At 40.8% G+C, this 17,068-nt stretch overlaps 1 protein-coding gene across 1 annotated transcript in view; it reads left to right on the top strand.

The window, feature by feature from the left end:
* The window catches only part of ADCY5 (adenylate cyclase 5), a 224,107-nt gene that overhangs the window by 121,421 nt on the left and 85,618 nt on the right, over nucleotides 1-17,068 (top strand). Inside the window, exons 2-3 of the mRNA XM_074873615.1 lie at nucleotides 10,227-10,376; nucleotides 16,673-16,794. Coding sequence (XP_074729716.1) covers nucleotides 10,227-10,376; nucleotides 16,673-16,794 — 272 coding nt within the window. The remainder of the gene's footprint in view (nucleotides 1-10,226; nucleotides 10,377-16,672; nucleotides 16,795-17,068) is intronic.

Here is a 17,068-nt window from a genome sequence, read left to right as displayed (position 1 = left end):
TATACTCATCTTATACATTTGACAGCTAGAAAAAGCAGGTTTAACATCCTAGCAAAAATAACCTTAGGCTATAGCATATCTTGATTCAAGAATCCAGCTTCCTGCCATTTCATAATGCTTACAGAAATTAATGATGCAGTCTTGTGGTATGGGACTTGAATAATCTTTTCAGTACATATGCCTCGAAAGTATACCTTGAAATGTTTTCTTTCAGATACTGCAAAGCAATTAAAACTGTGCCCTGCAATGTACACTGAAAAGCTCATATAGTAGCAGAGTAACCAAATTGTTGGAGCTATCAGAAAAGAATGAGGTTCATCTTGGCTAATGTAAAAATACTAATTTGGTTTGATCCTGGAATTGTGAGGCCATGTGTTTGTGTGTGCGTTTGGGGGAAAGACAGGACTGGGAAGCTGAGAAGAAAGTCCAGGGTGGATAATAACGAGAGTTACCATCTAAAAAGGTGAAATGAAAGACACATGAAGAGTGAAGTAGTGCAGCTCCAAAGGCAGAGAGAAGAGGGGCTGTGTATAATGAAATAAAGACAGGCTGAATTGTGTTGTTTTATTTTGTGTAATTTGTATTATAAACAGACCTGCTTGTAACCATTGTCCTTAGGTTGGCTTACACTTGTCTTTATAAACAATTCTGAAGAGTCTTTTAGAGCTTCCCTATAAAACCTTTATTGTATTACTGTAGACCTTTGAAATTCTGTATGATGAAGCTGAAGGCCAAGGAATGTGCCTTCAAGCTGTCCGTTGTGCTCAGTTAAAATTTGATTGGAAATTTGCCTACTGATATTTTTTGTGTTGTTGAAACTGAATCTGTTTAGAGATCAGTATGCTCAGCTGCTCAAGCAGCCAGACCATAAGATACGACAATGAATCTCAGACTTCTATGCAACATCTCTCATTCAGAAGTAAGCTTAGTTTACTGTAATAGCTGGCCAAAATGCACATTAGCTTTTAAAGGAGAGTATTCAGTTGTGATCCAGTCAGATCCCTTATAGATTTACTTGTATATTAGTGGTGGCTGTGCACAATCTTTGCTATCTGCTATGAATGCTGCTCCTTCACCTCATCTGGTACAAGCCACTGCTTCAGTTCAAGAGTTCAAACTTTGTTGGTGGTGCTTGGTAATTTTTCTTTATTAAAAATATATGTTGGTATAGGGATATTAATAGGAAGGAGCATAGCTTGTGGGCAAGCTGCCCCATCTGGATTTGAAATCCAGCAACAGAAGAAGAAAGGAGGTCTTCTTTAAATCAGAACCAAAATATCCATCTGTACTCTATTCTTTCTCCAATTTTGCATTTATTTCCACACAAATAAAACCAGCCTAACTCACCACCTCCCAAAAACACGCATTCTAAATGCTTGGGAAATAACGATTTTTATATCTTGCAGACCATATTTAGGGCACTCATTTCTGCCTGCTGAGCTATTGGAGACCGTTCCTTTTTCCCAGATAAATAAGACTTTCATGTAACTAGATAAATATTTTTGTTTTCCCAGTGACCTGGAGGTGACGCCTGTGCTTAAATGACTATGGAAGATAAGGGGTGATGCACTGCCTGTATCTGAGTCCATGGCTGCCAGAAGTATTCCCAGAAACACTAAGGACCAGGGTGTACTGTGATGGGGGGGGAAGCAGACGGGTGTTGATCTTCATGATTTTGCTTTTTTAGTATGGATATTTTTTCTCATAGCCGTGGAAAGCAACCACAGGTCTTGGGAACGTACTTCTCTGTGAAGTGTGTTTGCTGGCAGCATGTAGGCTGTTGGGAAAGGCAGAGCATCCCTTGCCAGGAGGATGAAGAGGGCAGGTAGTGGCAGCTGTGGAGGTGAAGAGCTGGGATCCTGCAGGACAGGCTGCGGAGGTATCTTCTGATGAGATCATGTAGGTAGTATGGCTGCCAGGCCCAACCTGATCCAAACCAAAAAAAAAAAAAAAAATGCAGAAAAGCAAAGTAAACAAAATCCTGCTCTGATCATGGGTCAAATCTGCGTATGTATTTACTTGTTGATTTAGTTAGCATATATTAAATGAAGTTTCATGTGTGTTTCAGTGTAGTGGACAAATTTTAAGAGAGTCTGATAGAAAACCTAAGCATTAGACTTCCTTCCTTTGCAACACCTTCACCAGATAGGGAAGGAAATAGGATATAAATGATGAATCAAGCATGTTTCTCAACCTTTCTTCTCATTGATTAGAGCTTCCTTTAGCTTCAGAGACATTGTGGAGAATCTCAAAAGCATAACCAGACTTCTTAATCCAATTTATATTCAATTATAATGTTTTCTATTAACACCTTTTAAATTCACACCTATTGTGTCTTCTCTGAACAGTTCCTCCCACCTTGGGAGCACATGGACAGGTGGGACTGTCATGAAGACAACTCACACTCAAACTCAATGTGCTTACAGTCATTTGCAGAATAACTGATTTTGCTGGAATATCACAGCTTTCCTTTAATTTTCTTAACTAAAGTCATTGTCTAAATTGCCTAAGCTATCATGCATCTGGGCAAATTTTGTACAGTTGTCAAAATTATCTTGACATACTTTGTGTGTGAAGATATTTACCCTACAACAGCTGTGAGTCATGCACAGAAAGTGTAGGAGCTTTCATCCACTTCCGTGACCTCAAAGAGATGTACCTGATGTTTGAAGTCCTGTTTGAAGAGCTTTTATTTCAGTAAGATTGTATTTGGTTGCTGAAGTCTTTGACACAGAGGTGCATCTATGGATCAGAAATAAACACACTTCCAAGGGGATGAATTCACTCACGGTACAAATGCATTTTCACTAGGGTCAGGTAAAGTGAGTTGGAGTGTTAACTGTGCCCCAACTAACCTGCTGTGCAGCATTGCTTGTGAGAGCTGTGGCAATCCCAGACGTCTCTTTCTGGCACGTTGTTCCTTCTGGAGGCTGCCACAGCAGATTTGAAACCGGCCAGACTTGCCGCTTGTCCTCAGCTCTCTGTGCTGAGGAGAGGCATATGGCTGGTGTGCCATCTCTTAAGATAAGAAGTCATTGGAGTTGAAGGAGACAGACTGGTTGCAAAGACTTAGATGTGATATAATAAAGCAGGGATTGAATTGATAACAGGGAAAGGGAAAGGGGAAAAGTTCCTGTTTCAGTGGAAGAAGCCTTCCCCTAAGTTGTTTTAGTGTCTCCCTCTTGCATCCAAGGGCCATTGGATGTTTCCCCTCAAGTGGCATCTTCCCACACGGTCTCTCCCGCTTAGCTGCAGGCTGTCAGCTTGCTTCCTCCGGTTCGCCATCGAGGATCCTCACATGAAAACCAGTGCTGATTCATAGCTCATAAAGTATATTAAGTGTGAAGGTGCACAGAAACTTGGTTGCCACGGAGATTCAGTGAGGATGGACGATAGGACCGGGGAATCTCTTTCCCTAATATTTTATTGCTAGCAAAGGGCAGCACTTCCTCCCCACCAGGCATGGCCACCATACAGATGATGCTTTGCTGGGGTCGCAATAGAGTTCCAGGAAAATTTAGATACAGAAATACTTCTTTTAGCTGGTGTTAAGCCAAGATTCGGTCAGGACATTATATTCTCCTCTTCTTAACCTTATCGCTCAGTAACCAAAGAAAATAGGATTTTACTGAAATCCCAGCAGAAAAATTAATTAACAAAACAGTGATAGGGAAATAGAATTTATCAGTTTGATGTAGGAATGTTTCCTCTTGAGATGATTACTAAAATACATCTGTATTGGTAGTGTTTTGTTCTTTAATAAAATCTGGATTTATTATAAAAGGCAAATCATAAATACTGTATTCTGTATGACAATAAGAATATCAGTAGGAAAGAATGCACGGAAGGTTTTTCCATTACAACAATCAGTAAATAAATTAAAATGTTGTCGAATAAGTTGTAAAGCATTAAAATTAAGAAAGGAGCATCAAACATTTTGATGTCCTCTGAAACAACAGGAAAAATTGAAAAAAAATAAAAATCTTAATTTTTTGCTCTGGATGAAGGGTGTAGTGTATTATGTCTCTACCTGCAACTATGTATTTAAAAGGTAAATTAGATAATAATTTTTTATTCTGAGGGAAGAGTGAACTTACGTGGAGCAAAATACTTGTTTGTCGTTCCCCTGGGAGAACAGAGCATCACATCTAAGAGATCAACATATACCGGGGCTGGAAATACGAAGTGGTCACTGAAATACACAGAATGGATAGCTTCAGTGTAATGTTTTTCTTGACTGTAATTCTTGAACAGAGACATTCACAAGTGGCATAATGGTTCTTTAAGTGTTTTCAGCAAAATACCACTGCTCTGCTCTCAGCAAGTAACTTTATGCTGAATATAGAATCTAGTTGAAAGATTAAAGTGGACAGCTTTTGGTCCTTGTGGGCTTCCCAAATACAAGGAATATGCAAAAAGGTTTCAGAAGTATTTCTGCAAAAAAGTTTTTGTTCTCAATGGCAACTGAAGAGATTTACTGTGTATCTAGAGAATCACTGATAAATTGTGCTTCTTTGGGATAGTTAAATTTTACTATGACTTAGGGAAGCATTTAAACTTTGAGCTGGCTTCAGTAGCACTACTTGTGTGCATAAAGTGCACTCAGAGAAGTCTTTGGAAGATTGTGGCTGTAACCAGTTTTGTGTTCTGCTCAAGATCCGAGTGGTTGCTGCACAGAAGCAGTAGAACAGAGAGGGAAGGCATCATATAGCAACTTCAGAAAATTTGTTCTTAGACTTTGGTGTATTGATGTAGTCTTTTGTTGTTGCAGTTATTTCAGGTACTCAGTAAAAGAACTTGTCACATTTAAGATAAAAAACTCCTGATTTGTTCACTAGTACTTATCCTGTTCTTTACTGGCCAAACACCAGGAGAAGACCATATGACTTTAACAGTTTAATTATCTTTCTAGCAAAATCTACAAGTTTTCACTATTTTGGTGCTCTGCTAGATGTAGCTCTGGGAAATGAAAGTTGTTGTTGTATATACAGCACAAATACATGAGTAATTTGATCTTGAAGCCAGCTGATGTTGTCTTTCGTTTTAATTTTCATTATGCCTTTGGCGCTGTAGCTGCTCCAATTTTTTTATTAGATAGTAGTACATAAAAAGGCAATAGAGGGTTAATTGCTGTTCAGGGAAAGTGTTTAAAGAACAGCTATACTTTATAACAACAACATTTTTTCATAATGTTTGTGCTTTCTATCTTTAGAATTTATCCCTACTTTCAATTCAAGATTGCACACAGAGGTGCTGTAGAAATATCTTGGATAGTTAGAGCTTTTGTAGTCCATCATATTTTTGTGCGTACATTATCTCAGATAAGTATTAAAGATTTTGTAATAATTTTTCACAGTTAAAAAAAGGACTCTCAAAAATAAAACTAATTTCAATGTCTGCCCCTGCAACTAATAATTGGACCAATTTGTCAATTCAGTATACAACCACTATGAAATGTAGTCTAGAAACTCAGTTGTTACCTGCTTTTAACCTAGCTGTTGCACTAATAATTGATTTAACAAACAATTTACTACTGGATGAGTATCACTAAAGCTGGAAAGCAGAAGCAGAGCAGTGTCACACTCTGGAAAGAAGGGGTATGTAGTTTGTTGTTGGCTCTAGATTGTTTTGCATGACTTTTTAATTTCCATGTATGTGCTTTCCTTCTCCTTGCAACAGTTTTACTGCCCCACAGTAAAAACTTAAAATATAGTTGTTTTCAAAATGGGACTTTATGAAAATATCAAAACAATATTTTGATTTAAAAGAAAAAAGAAAAACAAAATACTGATTAATGGTGTTGGAAACTAACAGAGAATAGCCTAGCGCTGTGATTGCAGAACAGAAATAACGCTGAGCCTCTGCAAGAGAAGTGGACCAAAGCAGAGCAACTTGGCAAAAAACAGAAGCTGTGTTTTTTATAATAAGCGGTGCTATTCCGAGGAATACGGCCCACCTTCTTATGTCAGTAGCCAGCCTTGTTTGCTCTGGCAGAGGTAGGGAACTAACAAAATTTATCTGGACGCTATCCCTCTTAAAGCATGTTGTTGTCTCTTAATTACATATTGAATAGCATCTGGTGTTTGAAGAATAATCGAATAGAAACACAGCAGGGAGAAGCGTAGCAATATTGATGCAAGCTGGTACTTTTTTCAGCTTGTGGTGGTCTGGAGGCTACCCCCTGGTCACTGAGCCATCCCGGTTCTTCCTCAGCCTGGCCTGAAATGCCAAAAACATCAATTTTGTAACAATAGTGTCAGACCAAATTTAGCTCTCGATTTTGATTTTGTAATACCAGGTTTTCATAACTCCTAGAACACGTGGAACTAAACTGTTTCCATCTCTCTTTTTTTCCTTCAGTCACCAAGGGGAAAAATATTGAAAACAGTTTCCTGCAAGAGATTCAACAAAAGCATTGCAGTGCTCTGTGCAGTGAAATCGAAGTGACTGGAAACTGTCTGGTCTGTTTTGTTTGAGACTGAGTGATCTGTTATTTCAGTGGATCTAAGAAGTTGCGATGGTTTTTGAAAACCTCTCATAGTACATAGCTTTTTCTTTGTTACTGAATTACCTTTAAAGAACTCTGCCTTGGTGACATCAGGATAATAACATTTCTCTGCCACATGCAGATGCTTTAAGAGTAAACATATTAGTTTATGAAATACTCAAATATGGCAATACTGCAGGCAAGTTTAATAGCTTATCTAGGAGTCATATGTAAGTGAGGTAGTCTTTTATAAACTATTAGTTTCCAAGATCAGAAGGATAGGAATCTTCTTAGTCTAAATCCCTAGCTAGGCAGGGGAAAGAAATCGACTACAAAACAGACAACTATATCTTCCCATTGCCTTGAACAGTTCTTCAAGCACAGATTGTCTGAAATAGTTGCCATAATATGTTTTTACTTTTCAGGACATGGAGCTTAGGGAATCAGTTTTTTAATATCTACATCATCTCTTTCCTCCTGGGACTGAAGCTGGTTACCATAGCGAAATGGCAAGGAAGCTGATAAGCAAGTAGTACCATTTGGGCAACAGGATATAAATTTATTTTATTAAGACAGAGAAATGTGAAAAAAAAAAAAAAAAGAGATTAGAAAGCTTTTTTCTTTTTTTTTTCATTTATATTTTAAAACACCTGTGAAGAAAATAATTGTGAACAGATACTGAACAAAATGCTTTTGCTTACAAGTGTTGTTGCAAATAGTAGGAGCTTCAGTTTTAAATCTCTGCAGATCTTTGATACTTTCAATATTACACTGTAATTTCTCCCCTTATGTTTCATGGTGTTGCAAAGATGCCACACTGTGAATTAAATGAGCTTCTGCTTAACAGAATAAATACGGATGTCTGTCCCCTGATACTTAAAAATTACATTGCAATATAGTTTTTATTCCTAGTTGTTGAAGCATGGTCATCTGAGTCTGCATTGTAAATCAGTCTATGAAGTCCCCTGTGTTTGTGTAAAATGACGTCAGTGAGTGCTGAAAAGTTAAATTGCTTTGTGTTCCACAAACGTTATCAATAATGTGAAGTCTGATTATGTTTCTTGTATTCCCCTTTGATAATGTTGGTGTCCATGCATAATATGAATCATGTGCCTTGAACCTTGCAGCTTGGCTATTTAAGGCATCATCACGACAGTGGTACTTCATGGATGGGCCCCACTGGGGGGACTTTCTGCTGGCACTGAGATATACCCAAAAAGAGCTTGTTTTGAGGACTGAGATGTTTCTCTTTTCTGGTCGGTTCACTCCTCATGTGTTCCCTGCCATCTAAACAACATGTTGTCTCCTGTTCTTGGTGCAAGGGTTGAGTCACTGTTTTGGGGAGTTTGTTTTGGGTTTGAGCTGTTGACTGAAAGTGAAATGAAGTCTCAAGAGTCTTGGGATTAAAAAAATAAAATTGCATATTTCCTTAAAATCTGTGCTCTCAGTTTTATCCATCTCAGATATACAATGCGTGCTTGTGCTCTTTTATATGCCCTGACAAATTTTCCACTTACAACGCAACTGAATAGCTCCAACAGAGAGGATTTAGGAGTCTTGCTGTAATCAGGCTATGCAAAAGATGCTGTTTAGTGTTAACCCCTTTGAGCTCATAGTAACTGTATTGAACTTGTACAAGTGTTGTTCACAGGCTGGGAGTCACAATCAGTGCAGCCATGGAGCAGGAATCAGAGTAACTCGTAGGAAAACTCTATTTCTACTCCCTTTTAAAGTTGTTTCTTCATTATAATAAGCACTAGTGGATTTTTCTACTGGGGGGGGGTGTGGGGTGGGGATGTTTCATCCTTAAAAATTATCATTATCAGAAAAAAAATACCATCCAATGCCCATTGGATGCAGCACTGGGTTAGAATAACCAGGCAGGATCTGGGTGGAACCTGGCTGGTGTCTGATCAGCTTCGGGGAGAGATACAGGACCTTGGATCTGGCAGGATCCAACCAGCCTTAGAAAGAGATAAACGAGAATATAATTGTGAAGGGAATGTGTGAGTTTAGGCTCAGGGCTTATCTCTGACCGACGTATGGACTCTTTGGGTGGAGTGAGCAATCTGTAGAGTATGAGAATAGTTTCCTCCTTGGGAACCAGTTATCTGCAAATTCATATAGCTGGCATTGGTGATAATCCCCAGTGGGTATCTATAACCTGCAGGTTATTGTATTGTAGTATGATACATAAGAGTGAGAATTCACTGCGGGGCATAGCCCAAAATGCAGCACTTTGGTGCAGGGGCTTGGGAAGTTGGAGTGTTGCCATCTACTGGCAGCCATCCACAGAGAGAAGTCCCTCAGCTGGTTGTAGCTTAAGGTGTTGCTTATTTTGAGCTGAAAGATGAGATTTTTCTGCCTAAATCCTGTTTCAAGGCAGAGTTGTTAATAAAATAATTGTTGCTGTCCTTAGTGCATGGATGTAGTCAAAGAGTTAGAGTAATCCCAGTGGGGTTTCTCAGAGAGGTTGTTACTCTTCGGGATGTAGGTCCATGTTTGACATGAGGGCAGCTCCTCTCTCCTGCACAGTGACCACGTTGATCTGGGGAGTCCTGAGCACCCCCTGGGAGCTCAGGGTTTGAGGGGTGCCCTGCACCCCTCCTGCCCTTCAGAGCTGGGCCCCATATTTTCAGTGAATAGGCTGATCTGGAAATTACTTTTTTTGTTCTGCAGTAAAAAACTAATAAAGGTGAAGAGTATATTTGGACTCATTAGGGAGTAGACCAAAGATCCCTATTTTTAAGAATCTTGCAGGTTTAACAGTCTTTCTTCCTAGAAGAGATGAGAGGTGTTTTGAGTAAGTCTGACCTCAAAGGGAGGTCCAGCACAGCTTGTGCAACTCCCAAAAAGTTATACTGTGACTGACCTCTGTCAAGGGAAATGTTTACGTGATACCATCAGAAGTGGTTTTGAACATTTTGTGTGAACCAAATGCCACCAATGAGAATGGAATTTTTTTTTTTCCTTTTTATTAAAAGAATAGTTAAGAAATAAGGGATCGCAACACTAGTTTTCAGCAAAAGTTATGTGACTGCTTCCTTACAAAACATAACCCACATGGAAGCAGAACAATGTAGCTTTTCCTTCATGCTTGTCCAGTCCAAATACGCTTCAGATTTAACAACCCTTTCTGTAGTCATGTTCACAGAAATGTCAAAAAAGGTGTGTTTTTCAATCTAGTAACATAAAATTCTGAGTTGGAGCTAGATTTAAAAAAACATTTCAGTTGCTCTTAAACCTTGTGAGTAGTGAATACCAACATTTTCCCTTCAGTATTTTAATCACTATTTCAAAATAATGGTTTAATATATCTTTGATGTTTTCAAACCACATATGTAGGTACACAAACATGGAAATATTTATGTTCCTCTGTCAGATCTGTCTGCTGACTGTTAGCTGACAGAGTAATGATGCATTTTTAGATACGTTTTTGTCACAGTAGTTCCAAGATACTGGATTACCAAACAAGATTACAGAATTACCAGTGGAATTGTATTTTTTACCAGTGAAGCAATACAGAGTATTAAGAACATATATTTGAGGCCATATATGGAGGTTTTATGTTTTAAATACTAGAGGGATAAAATACACTGGAATTAAGAGCTTGAGGTTTAAGTGTGGCTTGGATTAAGGAGTTGTGGAAGGGGCTGGGTTCTGGCTGGTGCTTTGTTACTGATGGCAGGTTTCCAAAGTATAACCAAGTATTTTTCTCTTTTTTTTTCTTTTGTTGCAGCTGGTCTCCAATGTTCTCATCTTCTCCTGTACAAACATTGTAGGCGTGTGTACCCACTACCCAGCAGAGGTGTCCCAAAGACAGGCTTTCCAGGAGACCAGGGAATGCATACAAGCCAGGCTGCATTCTCAAAGGGAGAACCAGCAGCAGGTAAGAGCAACAGTGGAAAATAAAAAATGAAATTGCTGAAGCAGAATTAACATGCAGATTGTTCCTGTAGGATGGGTTATGCTGGCCTCTTGCTTCTTGATTAATTCAAGCAAGAATGGGCTGATGGTAGAGGGCAGGAATTTTAAAGGTTTGAAAGAGTGCTCAGGGGAGTATTTCTTCCCTAATATCCTGATGGACCTCTCCGCAGACATCAACAAACCCTGTGGTCTATGATCTGCAGATTGAAATTGCACAGTATGCAGAAAGTCTGCATAGTTTATTTGCACCCATCATTGAAGCCATGTGTTGAATGCAGAGGCAACACAGGCTACAGATTGACCTTCTTTGTAAGGTCAAAGCATGGTGTGTTTGTCAGCAAAGCCACTGCCTACAGGTAGCTGTAAGGCAGGTTTCAGATATGAAAGGTAAAAATTGGTCCACAGAACATACTGTCCCTTGATGCGTCCAAAGAGGGTCCTCTTCCTGCCTTCCCCAAAGGTACCCACCTGCCTGCACACCTCTGTATACCTTATAGGCCTCAAGTGAATTGTATTTGTTCAAAAAGTAAGATTCATCACCAACTTCCATGTTTTTTGGTATGAAAAGACCTGTTGCTGTCAGCATACAGCCTAGTCATCAAGGGTACTGAATGTATCCACTCCCCTAATTCATTTGTGGGTTTCCTTGCAACAAATCTCTTGTGTCCTCAGAATTAGATACAAAAGACCTTTGGGGGCACCTTGACTATTCCCTTGCTAACACACATCTGGGCCTGCAGTACATCGCATAGTGGTCTGTCCAGTCCAGTTTTAAATGAATCATGAAACAGGGCTTCCACTCTCCGCTTGGGAGATACCTCAGAGCTTGGTTGTGGGTTTGAGGAAGAGGTCAGGGGAATGAATCAGCTGGAGTGTTTTTGCATCTCTGTGGTAACACAGCTTAATTTTCCCTCATGTCTCAGCCCATCTGCATCTATGGATTTGTCTTTTGGCAGTGTTTCATGAGGTACTTCTGGCTGACATACTTGCTGCTTAACCCTTACTGTGAAATAACGTGTATGCATGCTTTATTTTGATAGTGTATATATACGAAAATGAAATTCATGCTCAAGGCTCCTTTTTCCTTTGTAACGAATGTAGTCTCAGAAAGATGAAATGAGCAGCCACTCCTCCTTCCACACCTTGAAATGAAGGAAAGGATTGAGCCAAGAGAGTACCCCATTTTACTTACTGATTGCAGCTCTGTCCTCCCTGCTGAGAGACTGCCTTAGCTGCATGGCTCAAATGCTTGTGCTGTTCTGGATTTAGGAGCTTCTGTGTCAGAAATAGTTTGTGAAAAAAGCCCTGACAAATGCCCTAGCTTTATGTCTTTTTTTTTTTCTTCTCCCCCTCCCCAGAAAGTACTATACTGTAGAGAAGAAAGCCAGGACATCAGAAAAACATGGGTCAAAGCCAGTCATTTAGAAGTACCCTCCAGTACTTCCAGCAGTAACTGTGGGTCCTGGCAGCTGGGAACTCCTAATAAGATTGTTTGCTGCTACAGCCTGCACCAATGTTGATCTCCAGGTTCAGTTCAGATGCATCCCTATGCATAATGCATTAAGATAATCTTGAGGTGACAGCAGGCACAAATAAGGGCAGCTCAGCCCACATCTGAGAGAGTCTCCAAACAGGGGTGGAGAGAAAGACAGCTGCACAGCCCAACAGTTATCATTGCTTGCCTGTTTCTGGAGATCTGATGGTGCTCCTGTGTGCTGTTCTCTATTAAAGGCAGGCAGGTTATCTCAGGCAAAGAAATGTGTATTTTCTTTTATTAAGCATCTATCAGCACCCAAGATTAGCAAGAAAGTAAATAAAAATCCAGAATGTCCAATGCAGAAGAGAGACTTTTTGTGATTTTGTCATTTGAGATAACCTAGGATGGAGCCATAACAGGAATCACTGTTGCTTGCCCAGAATAAAATACTCTTGGATGAAAAAAATAGGTGCTCTCCACAATCTGTAGTGAGCAAATACTTAGGATTTGAGTAGGATATGGGTTATTGGGACTGCACAGTTTTACTTCTAGCATTGCATGTCTTTTGTCTCTGAAAAGTTTTTCTCTCCTCTTTTTAATCTCTGCATCACTTAACTTGTAGTGAAAAATAACTGTTATTAAACCTGAGGACAAATGGATAGTCATAAGACATTAAATATTTGTAGTGCTTTGAGGTCATCTTGGGAGAGGATGACATAAATAGTTAAAATTCCTGTGTAGTACAGAGTCGTCACAGGGATGTGTGTGCCCACGTATACATATATCTATGTGTACGTATGTAAACAGTGTAGATCTGTATTGTACTCTTTCATCTATGCCTATTCTAGAGGCTAGTGCTCCTTGGGATGCATTTGTTTAATGTATAATTCAGTGGAACTATATTTGCATCTTATTTTGAAGTGAGAATTATATATGAATTTGCTCTTGCTTTTTTTATCAGGTCAGAATGCTGCCTTGTTATACTTGTAAAACAGCAGTCCCAGTCACCTTGCTGGTGCATAAGTGATTTTTACAGTGAGGGCTGCAGTACTTTCTAGTTATTATAGCAAAATGAAAATCGTACTCTAGTGGAGACTTTAATTACTTTGCTCCATTTGAAATAAAACATAGGGATTTTGTTGTTTTGAAGGTCTTTTAACATGGCTTGTGCTTTACAAAAGCAGTTCTTACAGCCTCCTCCTGTTAGTTTCAGAGCTTATTTTCCGTGATCGTGGTGCTCCCAACAAACAGAATAAAGATAATGCTCAACTCTGCAACATCACTCAACTTCCTAATAAGTTGCTCTATGAAGGGATGTTGTGCTACATACATTTGTTTCACTTCGTAAGCCTGTCTTATTCCCTGATTGGTGATAGTTCAGAGCAGTGCTAGTTCATCTCCTGGAGATCTCAAGTGTCTTGAAAATCACAGAATCATCATAGAATGGTTTGGGTTGGAAGGCACCTTAAAGATCATATAGTTCCAACCCCCCTGCCATGGGCAGGGACACCTTCCACTAGACCAGGTTGCTCAAAGCCCCGTCCAACCTGACCTTGAACCCTTCCAGGGAGGGGGCAGCCACAGATTCTCTGGGCAACCTGTGCCAATGCCTCACCACCCTCACAGTGAAGAATTTCTTCCTTAAAGAGGGTAGATTTAGATTAGATGGCAGTTTAAAGCCCTTACTCTTGTCCTATCCCTACACTCCTTGATAAAAAGTCCCTCCCCATCTTTCCTGTAGCCCCCTTTAAGTACTGGAAGGCTCCTAGAAAGTCTCCCCAGAGCCTTCTCTTCTCCATGCTGAACAACCCCAACTCTCTCAGCTTGCCCTCATAAGGGTGGTGCTCCAGCCCCCGATCACCTTCGAGACCTCCGCTGGACCTGCTCGAGCAGGTCCGTGTCCTTCTTATGTTGGGGGCCCCAGAGCTGGACATAGCACACTACAGGTGGGGTCTCATGAGAGGGGAGTAGAGGGGGAGAATCCCCTCCCTCGACCTGCTGGCCACACTTCTCTTGATGCAGCCCAGGTCACGGTTGGCTTTCTGAGCAGTGAGTGCACATTGCTGGCTCACAGTCAGTTGTTGATCCACTAGTACCCCCAAGTCCTTCTCCGCAGGGCTGCTCTCAATCCCCTCATTGCCCAGCCTGTATTTGTGCTTGGGATTGCCTTGACCCATGTGCAGGACCTTGCACTTGGCCTTGCTGAACTTCGTGATGTTTGTGCGGGCCAACCTCTCCAGCCTGTCCAGGTCCCTCTGGATGCCATCCCTTTCCTCCAGCATGTCAACCACACCACACAGCTTGGTGTCGTTGGCAGACTTGCTGAGGGTGCACTCGATCCCACTGTCCATGTTGCCAGCAAAGATGTTAAACAGCGCCAGTCCCAACACTGACCCCTTCAGAACACCACTTGTCACTCCTCTCCACTTGGACATCGAGCCGTTGACCACAACTCTTTGAGTGCGACCATCCAGCCAATTCCTTATACACCGAGTGGTCCATCCGTCAAATCCATGTCTCTCCAATTTAGAGACAAGGATGTCATTCGGGACAGTGTCAAATGCTTTGCACATGTCCAGGTAGATGGTGCCAGTCGCCATTGGCGATTTAATCTGGCAAGTGCCTGTGGTGTCAGGAAGAGTAGGGATCGTTACCCAAAAATATATGTGAAAGTCTCTTGGAGTACTAGTAAGATAAACTCAGTCCCCTGAATGTGTCCCTATTTTGCAAGCAAGTACAAAAAAAAATCCCTCCACGCTTGTGCGCCTACAGGGAATGTTCCAAACCTGTGGGTGCCCCTGAACATCCCATTAAGCTTTGAGTTATTTAGAGTATGTGTAAAATCACACATAAAATAGCAGCTTTCACACATTCAAGGATGCTTATTATAATATGCAAATGACAACAGCATATACACCAGTTACTCTGGAAAGCATACAAATGTGTTGTGCTTTTGCGCTCAAGGAGTACACTAATAGCTGACAGAAGCCTGAGGACACGTGCATGATTCATGATCTTTTTAAAAAAAAAAATGTGGGTATGTAACTGTTAGCACCTGCAGTACGCTAGTGAAGGTGAGAGTACTTTAAAAAATAAGTATCTTGTCAGGACTGCTGCAGTTTTGAGCAGAGGAGATAGAAATCCATCCAACACATCTTCTTTGTGTTATTACTACCTCTTCAGAGACTGGAGGCAAGAATCAATCTCTTTAAGGTACACACTGAAGGGAAAAAAAAGGAAATACTGGGTAGTGTCACACACTATAAAATGTCTCAGTGCATGCTGAGCACATTTCCAGTGAATTCATCTTCCTCTGGTTCCCCCAAAGTTTCTTTCTGTCCTTAGGGGAAGAAATAAATGGGGAACTTTCAGTTAAAACTAGGAATTAGAAACCAGGAATGTGCCTATAGCTGTAGTACAGGTAAGAGGCCCGGTGAGTTGAGTAATTAGTACAGAATTGCTGACCCGTCTGAGTCAGAACTGCGTTTGAGCCCTACTGTTCCCTGTGTTGTTGAGAATTAACGAGCTGTTAGATAAGGTTAGGGACCTTCGTTCGTGCCACATTGTGTCTGTGTCCTCAGGAAGTAAGGCCCTTCCCTCCGCTCACTGCAGGTAAAGAAAACTAAAGACAAGAGCAGCACAAGCTTTTGGGGTTCTTCAGCTATTCCAGAGCACTGCCTGCAGGTTGGACCACAGTGGAGCTGATCCCGAAGGAGATACTCCCCACCTTCTGCAGCCATAGCAAAAACTTCTTTTGAACTGTGGGGGGTGTGAGTGGGAATAAAGTGAAGGTCTGGGCAGAATTTCTCAGGTGTGATTCGTGAAATATACAAATGCATCCCTGGGGCACATATTACCTGCAGACCTCAATTCTATAGCCTCTGCATGAAATTGCCACCAAATTTAGAATAATAACAAGCACAGGTTTTGTGTGAGTTTTTAGGAAAATTACCAGAAAGTCATCATTTTGTCATGTAACTAATTCTTGCCTAGCATGCAAAACTATATATGGAACAGCTTACAAAATAACGTTATGAAAGTCACACTTAAAGCTATTATCAGTAAATAAAAGTGCCAAGTGAGGGTGGAGAGCTGCAAATTGTTGAAGACAGCGGTGGTTATTGAAAATACTCTTGTAGGTGAGTGGGTGGGTTTACAGGTCTTAATGCAGTTGGGCACTAATAGCGGTTTTGAGTGTAGAAGTATAATAATGCATTGTATAGTTGGTCTCACTTTTCATGCTAGTTTTATCAGGACATTCCTGTTGACTTTTTAGCTGCTAAGAACAGGTTTATGCCTGTTGGAGTAACGTGCTTAGATGATTAGATAGGAAAGGAAGAAATTTTAAATTGTGCCCAGGGGTGTTGGGCTATCAGTCCTCTGGTGTTATGTGAAGGAGGACTTCATGGTGGTGTGGAGAGACTGTGTGGGAGGTCAGACAGTATCATTTATCAGAATCCTTCCAAGAATGGTGCACGGCCACTTTTTGAGTTGCATGGCTCCTTCATTTGCAAGAATTGACAGCCATGAATCAAGCCCAGTGCATCTGGGATGAAAAATCATAATTTTTCTTCTAAAATCATTGAACTCTTATTGTGGGATTGGGACAGAATTGCATATGACTTGTTAGGGAATCCACTGCTGGGTTTATGGAGACCATTTCACTTGGTTGTACTCCTCTCTCACCAAACTGATGACTCATTTCTCCCCAGTAAGGAACAAAGTGTGTTTGTTAACTGGGCAGCAGGTGTTTTAATTGGTTCATCTGTCTGACTCCACAGGAGCGTCTCCTGCTCTCTGTACTTCCTCGACATGTTGCCATGGAGATGAAAGCTGACATTAATGCCAAACAGGAAGATATGATGTTTCATAAGATCTACATCCAGAAGCATGACAATGTCAGGTAAGAACAGCAGCCTGTCTCCCAGCTGCTGGGGAGGAGGGACCCTCCCAGTGCTTGGCACTTAGCACCCAGGGGTGAAGATGAGAGCAACACATAATCCAGGATAAGTGTAAAGACTCTAAAGTGTCACCAGCTGACTTTTGAAAGTTTGTTTATAGGACGGGAGGAGGATTGCCACATTCCTGCAACACCTTCCTTTGAGAAGCAACTTTAACTGATCTCTTTCCTTAGATTTTTTTTTTTTTCCCCCAGTCAGTCTTGGTGGTTTTGAGAA

Source organism: Strix uralensis, chromosome 6, assembly GCF_047716275.1.
Source record: "Strix uralensis isolate ZFMK-TIS-50842 chromosome 6, bStrUra1, whole genome shotgun sequence".
Classification (NCBI taxonomy): Eukaryota; Metazoa; Chordata; class Aves; order Strigiformes; family Strigidae; genus Strix; species Strix uralensis.
The sequence above is the reverse complement of the archived record's forward strand: the minus strand, read 5'-3'. Positions and strand labels throughout refer to the sequence as shown.